This window comes from Mustela putorius, unplaced genomic scaffold, assembly GCF_011764305.1.
Source record: "Mustela putorius furo isolate JIRA1106 unplaced genomic scaffold, ASM1176430v1.1 tig00000487_pilon_pilon_pilon, whole genome shotgun sequence".
Lineage (NCBI taxonomy): Eukaryota > Metazoa > Chordata > Mammalia > Carnivora > Mustelidae > Mustela > Mustela putorius.
In genome coordinates, this window is record NW_025421399.1 from 129,578 (window position 1) to 145,972 (window position 16,395).

General features: G+C 39.8%; 3 protein-coding genes across 3 annotated transcripts; all 3 read right to left on the reverse strand.

The window, feature by feature from the left end:
- Nucleotides 1-1,423: 1,423 nt before the first annotated feature.
- On the reverse strand, nt 1,424-2,186 carry LOC101675144 (keratin-associated protein 2-3). Its single transcript, XM_004764569.3, has one exon. The coding sequence runs from the start codon at nt 2,146-2,148 to the stop codon at nt 1,735-1,737; it is 414 nt and encodes a 137-aa protein (XP_004764626.2). The 5' UTR covers nt 2,149-2,186; the 3' UTR covers nt 1,424-1,734.
- A 5,347-nt stretch (nt 2,187-7,533) lies between these two features.
- Nucleotides 7,534-8,037, reverse strand: LOC101674848 (keratin-associated protein 2-3-like). Its single transcript, XM_045080969.1, has 2 exons — nt 7,781-8,037; nt 7,534-7,699 (listed from the first exon to the last, which is right to left on the reverse strand). Exons 1-2 carry the CDS (start codon nt 8,035-8,037, stop codon nt 7,543-7,545), a joined length of 414 nt encoding a protein of 137 aa, XP_044936904.1. The 3' UTR covers nt 7,534-7,542.
- A 6,768-nt stretch (nt 8,038-14,805) lies between these two features.
- On the reverse strand, nt 14,806-15,556 carry LOC123392296 (keratin-associated protein 4-8-like). Its single transcript, XM_045080968.1, has one exon. It carries the CDS (start codon nt 15,525-15,527, stop codon nt 15,075-15,077), a length of 453 nt encoding a protein of 150 aa, XP_044936903.1. The 5' UTR covers nt 15,528-15,556; the 3' UTR covers nt 14,806-15,074.
- Nucleotides 15,557-16,395: the final 839 nt, after the last annotated feature.

The following is a 16,395-nucleotide window of genomic DNA, read 5'->3' on the forward strand; positions in this document are numbered from 1 at the left end:
TGAAGAGACTTTTTTCCACTGTATATTTTTTCCTGTTTTGTCGAAGATTAATTGACCATAGAGTTGAGGGTCCATATCTGGGCTCTCTACTCTGTTCCACTGGTCTATGTGTCTGTTTTTAGGCCAGTACCATGCTGTCTTGGTGATCACAGCTTTGTAGTAAAGCTTGAAATCAGGTAACGTGATGCCCCCAGGTTTATTTTTGTTTTTCAACATTTCCTTAGGGATTTGGGGTCTCTTCTGATTCCATACAAATCTTAGGATTATTTGCTCCAGCTCTTTGAAGAATACTGGTGGAATTTTGATTGGAATGGCATTAAAAGTATATATTGCTCTAGGAAGTATAGACATTTTAACAATGTTTATTCTTCTGATCCAAGAGCATGGAATGGTCTTCCATCTATTTGTGTCTTCTTCAGTTTCTTTCATGAGTGTTCTGTAGTTCCTCGAGTTCAGATCTTTTACCTCTTTGGTTAGGTTTATTCCCAGGTATCTTATGGTTCTTGGTGCTGTAGTAAATGGAATCGATTCCCTAGTTTCCCTTTCTGTATTTTCATTGTTAGTGTATAAGAAAGCCACTGATTTCTGCACATTGACTTTGTATCCTGCCATGTTGCTGAATTGCTGTATGAGTTCTAGTAGTTTGGGGGTGGAGTCTTTTGGGTTTTCCATATAAAGAATCATGTCATCTGCGAAGAGAGAGAGTTTGACTTCTTCATTGCCAATTTGGATACCTTTTATTTCTCTTTGTTGTCTGATTGCTGTTGCTAGGACTTCTAATACTATGTTGAACATGAATGGTGAAAGTAAAGTTCTAAAGGAATGATTCCAGCTTCTTATCTCATTTTTCCAGCAGCAATGACTCCATTAGAATCAGAATTGGCCATAGTAGTACTGGAGGGGAGCTGTAGGACAGATGGGATAGTGTTTCTTCTAGCCTAGGCCTTCAGTGGTTCAGGATTCCCAGGTACCACTTATATTAATCACTGCACAGTTTTCTAAATCAGGCTATAAATGCAGCTCTAAATTAGTCTTCCTCTCCCTTATCACATGTGTGGGGATTACTCATGGGTCAAGTTCATGATCAGAGAAACATGTAGTCTCTCCATTTCCTCAGCATCACTACAAAACCTGTGGCTTGAGCTATAAAAGTACCTCACACAAGAGGTTCTACATTATTTGAACTGCTATTAAAATTACAGATCTTGCACCTGAATTGTTCCTAAAGCTAAAAAAAAAAAGTCCCTGAAAAACCCTTCTTTCTTTGTTTTTTTTTCTGATTATGTATACCATACCATAACCTAAAAATAAGCTTTTGAAAATTAATAAACAATAAAGAGAAACCCATTTGCTTCCCAGAGATAAAATTTTTATTATTTTACCATGCAAACCCCCATCATAAATATAATGATATCCTGGAAAAGTATCCCATCTTCTAATAGTAGAGATGTGATGATGAGTCAGTGGGGTAGAGCTCCATTCAAGAGGAACTTTGATCTTTGTTCACTAATTTTTTCAAGCCAGGAATTCAAATGGTGAAAGTTGGGATGTTTCTAAAGATTGTAGAAGAGAGGCGGGATTAACTGGTAATTATGTGGGAAAACGGATAGACAGCTACTGTTGAGTTAGTTGTTGAAGAGCATGTAGGTTGCAAAGGAATCTCTCATTTGATCCCTTGGGTTGGGAAAAGTTTTTACGTTTCTCAACACTTGGGAATGTTTCTCAGTGGGCTATTCAGCAGCAGGGGGAGGTCCTGCAGGTGGTGCGGCAGGGAGCAGGCTGGCAGCAGGGGGGGCGGCAGCAGGGCGCCTGCACAGAGATGGGCTGGCAGCAGGTGGAGGTCCAGCAGCAGGGGCGGCAGACCACGGCCGTGCAGGACGTGGGGCAGCAGCTGATGGGGCGGCAGCAGCCCTCCTGCACACCACAGGGGTCACAGCAGACGGGGCGGCGGCAGGGCTCACAGATGGGGCGAGTGCAGCGGCAGGTGCAGGTCACGGGGCGGCACACGGTGGTCTGGCAGGACACAGGGCGGCAGCAGCAGGGGTCGCGGCAGCAGCAGGGCTGGCAGCAAGGCTGGCAGCAGGGCTGGCAGCAGCCTCCCCCACAGCCCGAGGAGGAGCAGGTGGAGCCGCAGCAGGATCCGGACATAGTGATGTCTGAGGTTGTTTAGGGTTGGACTGGTGAGAGGATTCGGGTGTTGTCAGGTGTGAATGTCTCTGTCCCTTCCTGGGCCCTTTATATACCCTGGCCAGCTGCTGATGACCCCCAGGACATAGCTCATTTCCTGGAGTTGTGGTTGCCCATTGACCTCTAGATTGGTGGATTCAATTGCTGAGGCAGCAATTCCAACATCATGGAAAGATGCTTTCCTTTCTGCCTGTCTGCTTTCTTCCTCATTGAAATGAATACTTGGTAATTTATATCATCCAAAAAATTGCTCATGGAATAACCAATCCTTCCATACCATGTCACATGACCAGTTGACATGTCTTATGACAAGTTGACATGTCACATGACAAGATGAAAGTTTGTAGAACCCAGTGTTGCCACCATCCTACTTTCTTCTTGTTTGTCTTATTCACCACCCGTGACTAAGTATGTGACTGTAGGGTTCACGAGGTCATATACCTGGTTTCTAATTGATATTGAGATGAAGTAAGAATTTCTGAAAAACCAGGATGACTCATGGAAGGAGACATGTACTGATTCTGCTATGGGAAGAATGGTCCAGTGCTTCTGGAAAATAGAATAGTGCTTCACCTTGTTTTTAAGGAAATAGTCATGAGAGCTACTGGAATGACTCTAGTTTGCCTATAAATCTGAGTCACTACTGAGACTCTTTCTGTGTAAGCAACAGCATCCTATTTGGGAGTGGAGAGGGAAAGGAATAAAAGGAAATTCTAAGTAGTTTCTCATCACACAGTGATTACAGATCTTAGGATGGCGAGACAAAGGCACATAAAGCAATGAAAGGAGAAGACTTTTCATTGGGCAAAAAGGTCAAACTAAGTGATGACTTTTTTGTGCATTTTGAATGCCCCTCCTTGAGTATGGTCTTAGAGTTAAAATTGGGATTACTCTTTCTTTCTAGGTGTGACCATAAGAGCACTTGTATTGAGTTCTTCAAAACGGATTGAAGATATTTGTAAAGGAGCCAATTATCTTTCTGTGGTAGATACTTTGGTTTCTTGGCTGAGGGTTTGATTGCTTATGAAGTGTGAAATTGGCTTCAGGAAAAACAAAGGGAGCCACATGTACTGATGACTGATAAAATAGCTTTGTCTTTTCAAACCATAAGAGACTCTTAATCTCACAAAACAAACTGAAGGCTGCTGGAGGATTGGGGGAGAGAGATAGGGTGGCTGGGCATTGGGAAGGGTATGTGAAAGGGTGAGTGCTGTGAAATGTGTAAGCCTGATGATTCACAGACCTGTACCCCTGGGCAAATAATACATTATAGGTTAATAAAAAATATATTTTAAAAAGCTTTGTCTTTTTAAATCATAGTTAAGTAAAGTGAAAATGTAGAAAATAAATTTATAGTTAAAAGGGAGGTTAAGGATGATATCCTCAAAGGCTTGCTGATGACTCTCAGACCAAATTTGTCTCCACAAAGTGTTTCGTTTGCTAGATCATGTTTTATACATTCGTTGGCCTGCCATAGTCCTGGTCGTTGAAGGCCTTTGAGTTTGTGACTGATCATATTCCTTCACAGTTCTTGAGGGGCCTGATATGTGAAATGATTTCTCTAAAGTCATGCAGATAAAAGAATGGCAAAGTGTTGACAACACTGTGATCTTCTGATGACCGTAAACAGTGTTGAATGACCCCTAGTTTTTTCCAGCTGAGTTATTTCAGACTAGTGAACAGGTAGTCATAGTTACCAAAACTTCTGTCCCATCTAGTGAAGTAAAGTGGGAACTTGTTGATTTAAGATTTAGAGTATTGTTATTTTGGCCTAGAATATATACAGCAATTCAAATAGTAGGAATTAGAAGATGTCTGTAAGCTCACTGCGTTTGTTAATTAACAGAAAGGACAGAACACTAAGAAATTCTGTGTCCTGAAATCACAGACTGTCAGAAACTTTGCAGTTTTAAGCCACATCATTAAGAGTGGAAGGTCCCACTATTTCTGGGACAGGATCTTAGTCACCTTAACACAGAGAAGCAGCCTCAATATCCAACCCAAAGGCAGAGTTTCAGATAAGAGGTTTTAAGGTACGATAGTTCTCATTTATCTTAACTATGTAGTTTTCAGGGAAAGAGGACCTAAGTTCCATCACAACCCAGTCCTGATGTTAATACTTCTGCTCAAACCTCTGTTTTGCTTTGAGCCCATTAAAATACCATTTCATATAATTTTATGTAAACTCTATGTTCTTCAAAAATCCTATTTAAAAAAAAAAAAGCTTTTCCTTTGTTGGGTGGGATGCCCCTGGTCCCCTGTGTTGCGTAGTTTCCTTTGCTGTAGCACATAAATAAGCCTAAGCTTGTTGGACAAGAGATTGTCCCTCATCTTTACCACGTGAGCTTTTTTAGTCCTATTATTTGAACTCCAGATGGAGTTCCCACCAGAGTGGGAACAAGTAAATGTTAACTATGGTGGTGATAAATTGTGAGATTTTGTGGTTGGATTGAAAAAGTATGCAGTGTTGGTAACTTTTTCTGATGGTGAACCATGCCTCCTCCTCCATAGTTGCATGAGTTGGGATTTGTTAGGAACTGGCCACTGGATGTTAGGAAGGTTTTTAAATTCTGAAAACAGAATATGCAATCCCTGTTCTCCAAAATGATCTTTGAAATACCATCCAATCATCAGAGTCAGAGATGGAGATGGGAAAGAGTGAGGGAGAAAGGGCAGGAAGAGGAGAGGGAAGACAAAGAGGGATTCAGATGCTTCCTCCCTCACCTAGCAGTTGTGTGGCTTAGAGCTGATACCCGTCTCTCTGCCAGCACATTTCCTCAGTTGTAGAAGGGGAAAGGTCATCTGTCCCTAATGTTCTTCATATGCCAGGTTTGTCATGAAATCTGTACAACATGGAAGACAAAAGAAATGGATATCATTCATTGAAAAGAGAATGTTTTAGATGGAAAAATTCTAGATGATCAGGGGGTGGGTGTGATTTTTTTCTGGAATTTAACAAATAAATATCTTTCCTGCTTGGGGGCACCTGGGTGGGTCAGTCAAGTGTCTGAGTTCAAGATTGTGAGTTCAAGCCCTGTGTTGGACTCCATGCTGGGTATGGAGCGTACTTAAAAAAAAAAAAAAAAAAAAAAAAAGTTTTCTGCCTAATAAATACCATTTGCCCAAAGCCAGGGAAGACTAACCCAAGTAATCTTTTAGAGTTTACTACAGTCTGAGTTGTTTAATTCCTTTGGGCTCTTCAGGGTGAAAGGAAAATTCCATCAGATGCATGTATTCTCCCCAGCTCTCCTTGCTTCTGATGCTAAACACTTATTCTTTTTTTTAAAATTAATTTATTTATTTTCAGCATAACAGTATTCATTATTTTTTCACCACACCCAGTGCTCCATGCAATCCGTGCCCTCTATAATACCCACCACCTGGTACCCCGACCTCCCATCCCCCGCCACTTCAAACCCCTCAGATTGTTTTTCAGAGCCATAGTCTCTCATGATTCACCTCCCCTTCCAATTTACCCCAACTCCCTTCTCCTCTCTAACTCCCCATGTCCTCCATGCTATTTGTTATGCTCCACAAATAAGTGAAACCATATGATACTTGACTCTCTCTGCTTGACTTACTTCACTCAGCATAATCTCTTCGAGTCCCGTCTATGTTGCTATAAAAGTTGGGTATTCATCCTTTCTGATGGAGGCATAATACTCCATAGTGTATATGGACCACATCTTCCTTATCCATTAGTCCTTTGAAGGGCATCTTGGTTCTTTCCATAGTTTGGCGACCATTGCTGCTATTGCTGCTATAAACTTATTCATTCAGCTTGTAATCTAGGGGCTCTTTCCTGTGGATTAGCCAATCTACTTTTGTAGAGCATTTTCATTTTGAGATAGCCTCAATTTGATGATAATTTTTTTGCCCTCTTTTCTTATACTTAGGAAATCTTAGGAATATGTTTTATTAGGAAATTTATTAGGAAATTTATTAGGAAATTAGGAAATCTGTTTCTGCCAGTGGATGTGGACTGTCTTGAAAAAACAAAAGGCTTCCCCTCAATCTTCTCCCACTCTCAGTGACATAATCTGTAATAAATAGCACATCTTTTGAGCCCATTTGATACAGTGATATTCAGATGTGCAACAAGGAATATCAGTGCATGGTACTGAGTAAATACTGTGTGCCAAGCACTTTACACGCATAAGGTCATTTAACTTTCCCAGCAACCTACAATGGTAAGGATTAACCTTATCATTTGGCAGAAGAGGAAACCTGAAGGTCAGAGAAGTTAAGTTGTACTGATGCTGAAGATTCTGTTTTAAGTAGAATATCTGCCTTTTAGAATTCTTGTCATGAAGACAATTACCTTCTAATTTTGTTTGATTCAACAAATAGAAATCAAGTACCAACCATATTCTAAACATTGAGCTCCATACTGAAAGCAAGAATAAATAAATTGTGGTCCCTTCTTTGGAGACAGAGAAATGGACGATCTCAATATGATGCTATATGGGGAGGGAAGTAAGCATAGGATGCTATTGGCATGTTAGGGGCACCTAACCCAACCTCTCTGTGTGTATGCACGTGTGTGTGGGTGTGTTTCTGTGATGGAGGGGTTGGGGCAGGGCTGTTACAAAAGGCTGAGCTGAATCTTTGAAATGGCTCAGTGTTAGGTAGGTGAAGAAAGTGGAGGGCTGGGGTAGGTGGAAAAAAATATTCCAGATAAATGAAAGAATATGACAAAAGCAAAGACCTACGGAACTGCATGGTATGTGCCACTTACTGTGAGTTTAGTGTTACTTGCAGTGAAACTTGGTGGGGGTTGTTGAGACATGAACCTGGACATGTGGACAGTGGACAGACCCTGGAGGACCCTGTGTGCACAGATTTCCTAGCCACGTAAGCAGTCTGAGGACTAGCCCAGCCATCCTGTACCACCTTCCGAGATTCATACCAGGATTCCTAGCACCTTTCCCTTTCCTCTCCTGTCTTCCTCACCTTCTTTGTTTTGTCTTCCTTCTTCCTGTTCCTTGTCTGATCATCTACATACACTAATAAACATTGGACTACTGAATGAATCAGAGAGCAGGGAAGTTTACAAGAAAACTTAGTTTATTGAAAACAAGCAAGCAGCACCTTACAAAAGATGGCGGGGAGGGTTTGAGCAGTCCTCAGAGTTCAGGATGGGTTTGCAGAGTCTACTCTGAGGGGTTTTGAAGAGAGATTTACCACCCATAGTGTCTTCTGCTGTTGTGGACATTTGCTTGTATATCCAAATGGTAGGATGTAAAAATGACTATTGTCACCTTATGAAAAATACCTATTTTTCTTTCTACTTTCTTAAAATGCAGAATAGGTGTTCAGGCTCCAGTGTGTTGCTCTGTGGGGATAGTGGGAATCTCAGCAGCAGGGGGAGGTCCTGCAGGTGGTACGGCAGGGGGCAGGCTGGCAGCAGGGGGGGCGGCAGCAGGGCGCCTGCACAGAGATGGGCTGGCAGCAGGTGGAGGCCCAGCAGCAGGGGCGGCAGACCACGGCCGTGCAGGACGTGGGGCAGCAGCTGATGGGGCGGCAGCAGCCCTCCTGCACACCACAGGGGTCACAGCAGACGGGGTAGTGGCAGACCACGGTTGTGCAGGACGTGGGGCAGCAGCTGATGGGGCGGCAGCAGCCCTCCTGCAGGCCACAGGGGTCACAGCAGACGGGGCGGCGGCAGGGCTCACAGATGGGGCGAGTGCAGCGGCAGGTACAGGTCACGGGGCGGCACACGGTGGTCTGGCAGGACACGGGGCGGCAGCAGCAGGGGTCGCGGCAGCAGCAGGGCTGGCAGCAGGGCTGGCAGCAGCCTCCCCCACAGCCTGAGGAGGAGCAGCAGGAGCCACAGCAGGAGCCAGACATGGTGATGTCTGGGGTTGTTTAGGGTTGGACTGATGAGAGGATTTGGGTATTGTCAGGTGTGAATGTCTTTGTCCTGCTCTGGGCCCTTTATATACCCTGGCCTGCTGCTGCTGACCCCCACGACACATGATCATTTCTTAATCTTCTGGCCAGTTAAGTGAGGATTTAGCATTGAGTAAATGATATTTTTTAAATCTTCACCTTATACACACCTATGCACACAACCACAAACATTCCTTTGTTTTCCATATTGTTTATTCTTACCAAATGTAGACATTGGATTCAATTCTGATGAATTTTTCTTTGAAATATTCCTAACTCATGGAAGAGAAAAGAGTGTGTTTTCTAAACTAGAATAGTATCTACTCACTCTTCCTTTAGCCGACATTTTATTGCTGGACTTCAAAGACTCACATAATTACCACCCAAACAGTGACTTGCCATATTTACATCTGTGGTCCTAACAGTAACAGGTTAAATAGCAACACTCTTGTGCAGGCTGGTAGGTATCTGCTTCCTGGATGTCTCCTTTCATGACTCACCGAGGGGCAGATTTGTGGTTTTCTGGTGAGGAGAGACTACATTGTATCCTGCACCCCTGCCACCCTGGTTTAGTCACTATTCCCTCGTAGGGCCTGGGCTGTTCCGCCCTGGTTGTTGTCTCCCCCATTCACCTGTAATGCCCTCTCCTCCTTCCAGACCAAACTCTACCTTGGCTGTAAAATTTTCATCAAGGATCTGTTGCAGTTTTTACCTTTGTAATTTATTCAGTATTAATCGTTATATGTGTAGATTCTGGGAAAGGACTGTAGACAACATATAGCTCTATCCCCTCATCTTAAAGGAGAGGTCATGTGGGTTCACCATAGTCACTCAGTGGGGCTAGGTCTCCTCATTCCTCAGTAAGCAGCCTCTACTATGAGTTTTATGTTTATCAGGTTAGTAGACCATAGTCTTCAGACAGGAGAGAGAACATCCCAAGTATTCCCCCATTTTTTATCTCAAGTCTTAAGTAAGCATTATTAAAAGTGATGCTGGAAAAAAGTTAGGAAAAAGTGTCTTGTTCCAATGAGAGATAATCCAAAAGGGCCCTAGGACTTGTTTGCAGGGTCATATGTGCACTAGTGCAGAGGTTTCTCTCTGAGGAGGGATCAACAGAGCTTGGCTTATTGGTGGGTGGAGATGTGGGGGGGGGGGTTGCCTGTTCTGAGATGTTCTAAGTGTAGATTGTTCCCTTTGGTAACACATTGTGGCACTGTGAGATAATGCGCTTGTCTAATTCCTTTTATTGTTTTTTAATTTATCCTTCACCCCATTTCTACCCTTTGTGATGAGTTCCATAAATTTGCCTCTTACTTGTGAAGTAGAGATGTACTTTTCCTTTGGATTTGAGGTGAAAAAAAAAAAAAAAGCATCCTGTTCCACTTACTTTCTGTGAGCACTAAATGACAGAAAGGGCCAGGAGCTTGCAAACCACCAATCAGATGTCCTAAAATTAGTACCTTGAGCTTTTAAAGGGAGAGGCTTCCTATTGTTTTCATGGGGGGATTAGTTTTGTTTTGGCTTCAGTCATATCATGGACGATATCATAGTTTTGAATTATATTAAATTCTCTAAATCTCTTCATCCCAAGATTCTCTCTTGGCTCCTTTACAGTATTTGTTGATTTTTTCATGTGCGGGTGCAGACTAAGTAATTCTCTGAGATAATGTGGCTGGAATTACATGCAAGCTAGTTTCTTGTTGCCACCATGGTTGAGTTAGTCAGCTGTGATGCATAACAAGCAACCACAAACTCTCAGAATGTACAATAACAAGTATTTATTTCTTGGTCATATGTCTGCAGGTCAGTTGTGTTTTGTCTGATTAAGGCTGGTCTTGGCTTCTGGCAGTGGGTTGGTTTGGGACTTCCTTTTGAATTAGAGTTGCCAGATTTAGCAAATAAAAATGTAGGTGCCAAGTTAAAATTGGAATTATCTTTAGCATAATAAATCTTCAGCATAAGTTTGTCTGAGTATGCATGAGGCATACTTATATTAAAAATTTGTTCGTTATAGAGGGCACGTATTGCATGGAGCACTGAGTATGGGGCATAAACAATGAATTCTGGAACAATGAAAAGAAATTTAAAAAATAAAAATTAAAAAAAATTGTTATTTATCTGAAATTAAAATTTGATGCGGTGTCCTGTATTTTAATTGGAAACCCTGGTTCTGATGGCATAAGCACATGGGAGCAATGCAGTCCTGCATATTTTTTAAGTCTTTGCATGGATCATGTCCTCTAACCTCTCATTGGCCAAACAAGTCACATGGTGGAGTTCAAGTCACAGGGTGGGAGAGTGGGAGAAGAGGATACTTCTCCCAAAGGGGTAGGAAGGGGAAGAGAGCAAACATTAATGAAGAATAATCTAATCTGTCAGAACAGCAAATCAATTATTTTGGGAATCTTTGTTGTAAAGCTTGGATAAAGACTTTTAGAAAGTCAAATTAGATGTTCACTGCATTTCCATTCATTTGAGTAACTTTTATTTATCTTCCTCCTTCTCTTCCTGGTCAACCAGGAAATGTCATTGACTTAAAAAGGGACTTCCTGATCTACATATTTAAAGCAATCCCTATCAAAATACCAGTAGCATTTTTTACAAATCTAGAACAAACAGTCCCAAAATTTGTATGGAACCACAGAGGATCCCAAATAGCCAAAGCAATCTTGAAAAAGAAAAGCAAAGCTGGAGACATCAAAATTTCAGATTCAAGTTATATTGCAAACATGTAGTAATCAAAACACTGTGGTACTGGCACAAAATAGACAGATAGGTCGATGGAACAGACTAGGAAATCCAGAAATGAGCCCACAACTGTATGGTCAAGTAATATTCAACAAAGCAGGAAAGAATATTCAATGCAAGAAAGACAGTTTCTTCAACAAATGGTGTTGGGAAAATTGGAGAGCAACATGCAGAAGAAAGAAACACTATACACACAAAAAAAATCAAAATGAGTGTGAACCTAAACCCATAAAAAATCTTAGAGGACAGCACAGGCGGGAATGTCTTTGACATTTGCATAGCAAATTTTTTCTAGATAGGTCTCCTGAGAGAAGGGCAATAAAGCAAAAATAATCTATCAGGATTACATCATAATCAAAAGTGCCTGGATAGCCAAGGAAACAGTGGACAAAACTAAAAGGCAGCCTGTGAGGTGGGAGAAGAAATATTTCTGATAGGGGAAAAATTCCTTTACTTTCCTTTTCAGCATTCATTTGGCTAATCTTGGACCTTTTCTTTTCTATATGCATTTAGAAACCGTTATACTCTGTTTAAAAACCTCATTGGAACTTTGATCCAATTAATAGCATTAAATTTATTGATTCAACTAGGAAGAATTGACATATTTGTGATATTAAATCTTCCCAGTAATAAACCTGATATTAACTCTTCATTTACATATAGATTTCCAAAGAATATTTCAAACTTTTCTTCATAAACATTGCACAATTTTTTAGGCTTATTTTGAGGCATTTAATAATATTTGTAGCTATTTTTAATGAAATCTTCCTTCCTATTAAATTAGAATTACTAACTGACTCTTGCAAGTTATAAAAATGTTATTGGGTATTTTTATTTTATTTATTTATTTATTTATTTATTTGGTCAGTACTCTATATACTGACTTCTCTGAACTCTTCAGCACAAGTTTGTGGGTTTTCTTGGATTTCCTATGTTGACAACAGTATTGTCTATAAATACCAACATTTTTTTTTTTTTTTTTTTGGTAACACTCTTTTCTAATTGGATTGCATTGGCTAGGATCTCAAATACAACAATGAATGCTAGGGAGTGATATGAATTATCTTTGTCTTATTCTAAACTTTAGTAGAATACTTTTCATTTGTTAACTATTATGTTTGCTACGAAGTTTTAATAAATAGCATTCATTAGGATAAAAATGTCCTCTTTTAGCCCTGTTTTGCTTAGAGTATTTTAAATAGTAAATGACTATTGTGATGGCCAATTTTATGTGTCAACTTAACTGGGCCATAGGATGCCCAGACATTTGGACAAACATTATTCTGGGTATGTCTGTGAAAGTGTTTCTTGGTAAGATTAATATTCAAACCATTAGACTGAATAAAGCAGATTGCCCTCTCCGATGTGAGTAGACCTCATCCAATCAACTTAAGGTCTGAATAGAACAAAAAGGCTGACGTCTCCCCACTTTGATTAAAAAGGAACTCCTCCTGTCTTACTCCCTTGACATTAGTCTTTTCCTGAGACATTGGTTCTTCTTGGGTCTTGAGCCTGCTGGCTTTTGAATTGGAATTATACCATCAGCTCTTCTGTCTCCAGCTTATTGAATGCAGATCTTGGGACTTCTCAAATTCTGTAATCACATAAGCCAATTCCTTAAAATAAATCCCTATATTTATATCTATATCTACCTATATATATATATATAGAGAGAGAGAGAGAGAGATTTATTTTATATCTATCTATATAGGGAGAGTGTGTGTGTGTGTGTGTGTGTTGGTTTATGTATATGAATGTGTGTCTATATCTATTTATCTATCTCCTATTGGTTGTTTCTCTGGAGAACCCTGAATAATACATTTATATATTATTGAATATAATATATATTAATGATATAACAGCTATTGATATAATCCTGAAGTTTTCCCCCTTTAATGTAGTAGTATCAACAAGCTTATTTAAATATTTTCTAATTTTGAAGCATTCCTGAATGTGTAGGAAACTGTGGTTGGTTATGATATGTTATTCTTTTTATATATTGCTAAATTTCATTTACTAGTATTTATGGGAATTTTGCATCTATGATCTTCAATAATATAGGCCTATAATTTTCCTTTATCACATTGTTCTTGTATGTTTTTAAAATTATTGTTTTACTAAAAATGGGAAGATTTTCCTTTCTTCTGTTCTTTTTCCTCGTTGGAGTGGGAGAGAACTTTAAGGCTTAATAAAATTACTAATGAATCAACATGGGTCTGGCTTTTTAGTATCAATATATGTAGAGGATAGATTTTGCATCATAGGTATAGTTTCTTTAATGGTTATTGGCTTATTTATGTTTTGTATATCTTCTGGAATTACCTTTATATTTTTCTAGACAAGTCAATTCAATCATAATTTTCAAATATATTGGTATAAACTTATATGTAATGTTCTAGTATGTTTTTAAAAAATTTCTACTCTTTTGGGAGCTGATTATTCCCCTTTACAAACATAATGGTATTTGTCCATCTTTCAGTCATCTTCTTTCTCTCCCTTTCTCTCTCTTTGACAAGTTTTACCAGATTTTTCCATTAGTTTTTTAATCTTTGTTTATATAATTAGTCTCATTAAACTTTTCATTTTTTATTCATGTAATTTTGCTAAGCTTTTCATTTAAAAATATGTTACTAATGTTTAAATTTGTCACTATAACCCTCTTTCTACATTGGGTTTACTGGTTAGTGAGGATATAATAGAAGGGGGATATCCTAATGTGTGATTCCAAAGCATGTCTTCAAGAAGGAGGACCATGTGCATTATTGGTAGGGATGTAAATTGGTGAAGCTATTCTGGGAAACAATATGGAGGTTCCTCAAAAAATTAAAGATAGCACTGCCATATAATTCAGCAATTTCACTCCTGGGTATTCATCCAAAGTAAAGCAAAATATTAATTAAAAAATATGCATCCCTATGTTCACTGTAGCATTATTTACAATAGCCAAGATACAGAAACAACCTAAATGTACATCAATGGATGAATAGATAAAGAATATGTGGTATATATACACAGTGAAATTTTATTCAGCCATAAAGAATAAAATCTTTCCATTTGCAACAACATAGATGGATCTTGAGGATATTATTCTAAGTGAAATAAGTCAGACAAAGACTAATACTATATGATTTCACTTATATGTGGAATCTAAGCAAATGAATAAACAAAAAAACCTCATAGATGCAGAGAACAGATTGGCTGTTGCCAGGGAGCAGTGGGGATAAGGAATGGGGAAACTGGGTGAAGGTGCTTAAGAGGTATACACTTCCAGTTATAAAATAAATAAGTCATGGGGATGTAATGTTAGCATGGTGACTGTAGTCAGTATTATTGTGTCACATACCTGAAAGTTGCTAAAAGAAAGAATTTTAAAGTTTTCATTACAAGGAAAATATTTTTGTAACTTTGTATGGTGACAGATAGTAGCTAGACTTAATGTGGTAATCGTTTCTTAGAGTATACAAATATCAAATTATTATGGTGTATACCTGAAGGATATAATGTTATATGTCAATTATATCTCAATAAAAATTAAAATTTATAAATAAGAGGTAAGGACATGAATTAAATCTGTCCTTATGTGTATGTGCACATGTACTGCTTTTGTTCCAGTATCTTAAATTATGTATATTTGAAATAGCACTTATTCTCAAAGTGGTTTCAACATGAGTGTTCTTCCTGTATCATCATGTAAAATATAGTTGCCTAGTTACTGAGTAAAATGATCATGAATACAATAGACAACAATGCCGATGAATTTTTATGTGTAGAAAAGTTTATTAGAAAGCAGAAAAGCAAAAAAACACAAAAAATTCACTCTTTTAGAAATACATAATTGGACCCCCAAGTCTAAGTGTATAACTGAATCCCAGGTCAGAGGGTATCAAGTCAGTACTGCATAGGTATTACAGATAATATTTACTTTGTTAAGAAGGATAATTTAGAGCTCCATAGTGATAAGTAAGAAAGAGAAATTTAGAGGAGTGGGATGATTTTTTAGCTGATGGATTACAAAGTAATATCCATATTTGGCACTAGTATTGAAAGGAAAAGATAATAATGGAAGAGCTTAACATGAACCAGAATGTGCTCACAGAGTCAGTGGGTTGGGTTCACTGGAATCATGAGGCTCAACCTGTGAATGAGGTCAACCAGACTCTATCTGTCCTAATGCTCAGCACAAAAGGAGAAGGGTCTACATCTGTAGGGCAGAGGTAAGCAGAGATCGTAGTCAGAGGGCAGGGGGCTCAGCAGCAAGAGGAGGCACAGCACATGGGGCGGGGGCAGGTGGAGATGACACAGGTGGGGCGATAGCAGGTGGTGTGGCAGGAGACCTGGCCACAGACTGGGCGCAGGCAGCAGGAGGGGCAGCAGCAGGAGGGGCGGCAGCAGCTGGATCCACAGCAGCTGGATCCGCAGCAGGAGGGGCGGCAGCAGCTAGAAATGCAGCAGGAGGGGCGGCAGCAGCTAGTGCCACAGCAGCTGGAGCCACCACAGCTGGATCCACAGCAGGAGGGGCGGCAGCAGCTAGGCCTGCAGCAGCTGGAACCACAGCAGGAGGGCTGGCAGCAGCTGGACACACAGCAAGCGGGGCGGCAGCAGGTGGTCCTACAGCAGGTGGTCTGGCAACAGCTGGGGCAGCAGCAGGTCTCCTGGCCACAGCCCTGGTCAGAGCAGGAGCCACAACAGGAGTTGACCATGGTGATAGAGGTTAGAGGTTCTGGGTGGGTTTCCAGAAGAATGAAGTTCTCAAGTGTGATCTTTCCCTGCCCTCTGTCACTTTTATACCCTGCTGAGGGCTACTATGACCATGTGCAGGACTCTTCTTGTTTATCCTAATAGAAAAAGCAGTTAGCTTTAGTAAGTTAGATAATTATGTTTATTTGGTAAACATTCCTATATATAGAAAAGGCTCCATTTCCTTTTCCTGTTGTACTGTGAGCTATCTGATTTGGTTAAAACCATGTAAATCAGCTTCCATATCTCTTCCCTTGCCTACTGTGTCTTCCAAACAAGACACATAGCATTGTTTCACTGGATTTCACAAGTATTAAATCTTCATTTATGTATTTAACTCCAGGATAGTATGTTGAGAGTGGATTTTATGATGACTAAATCTGCTGTTAAAGAGGTTAACAACCAGTCATATAAAAAATGCTGGTAGGAAAATAGGGTGAAAGAGCCATCTTGGGGGGGGGGCAGTCCCTTGTGTGCAGTAGGGAATATGGTGATTCCTTTAGATTTTATGGATGGCCAGTAAGGTATAAAGGATCTTAATGAAATTCCTATCTGTTTTGTCTTACTCAGTTATTCAGTTTGAAAATCATAACACAATGATTCATTGCTATTGAATAGTAAAAAAACCCACTGGCATGAATAGGTCCTTTTAAAAATTATTAAATTATTATGGACATGTTCTTCAGAAATAGGGCATCATAAAGGAGTATTTTTTCTCTTATTTTCACGGATGAACATACCCAATAGAATATGCATATTGAATATTTTCTTGTATTCTGAGCTTTTGTCTCTCAAAAAGTTATGTTTGAGATATTTTGCTTAATGTGAATG

What these genes read in the sequence shown, in the direction of transcription:
- LOC123392296 (XM_045080968.1), bottom strand. Translation starts at nt 15,527, where the DNA reads ATGGTCAACTCCTGTTGTGGCTCCTGCTCTGACCAGGGCTGTGGCCAG.
- LOC101674848 (XM_045080969.1), bottom strand. Translation starts at nt 8,037, where the DNA reads ATGTCTGGCTCCTGCTGTGGCTCCTGCTGCTCCTCCTCAGGCTGTGGG. An exon ending in CCCATCAGCTGCTGCCCCAC is followed by an intron (nt 7,700 to 7,780) that starts GTCCTGCACAAC and finishes CCGCCCCATCAG; the next exon opens with CTGCTGCCCCACGTCCTGCA.
- LOC101675144 (XM_004764569.3), bottom strand. Translation starts at nt 2,148, where the DNA reads ATGTCCGGATCCTGCTGCGGCTCCACCTGCTCCTCCTCGGGCTGTGGG.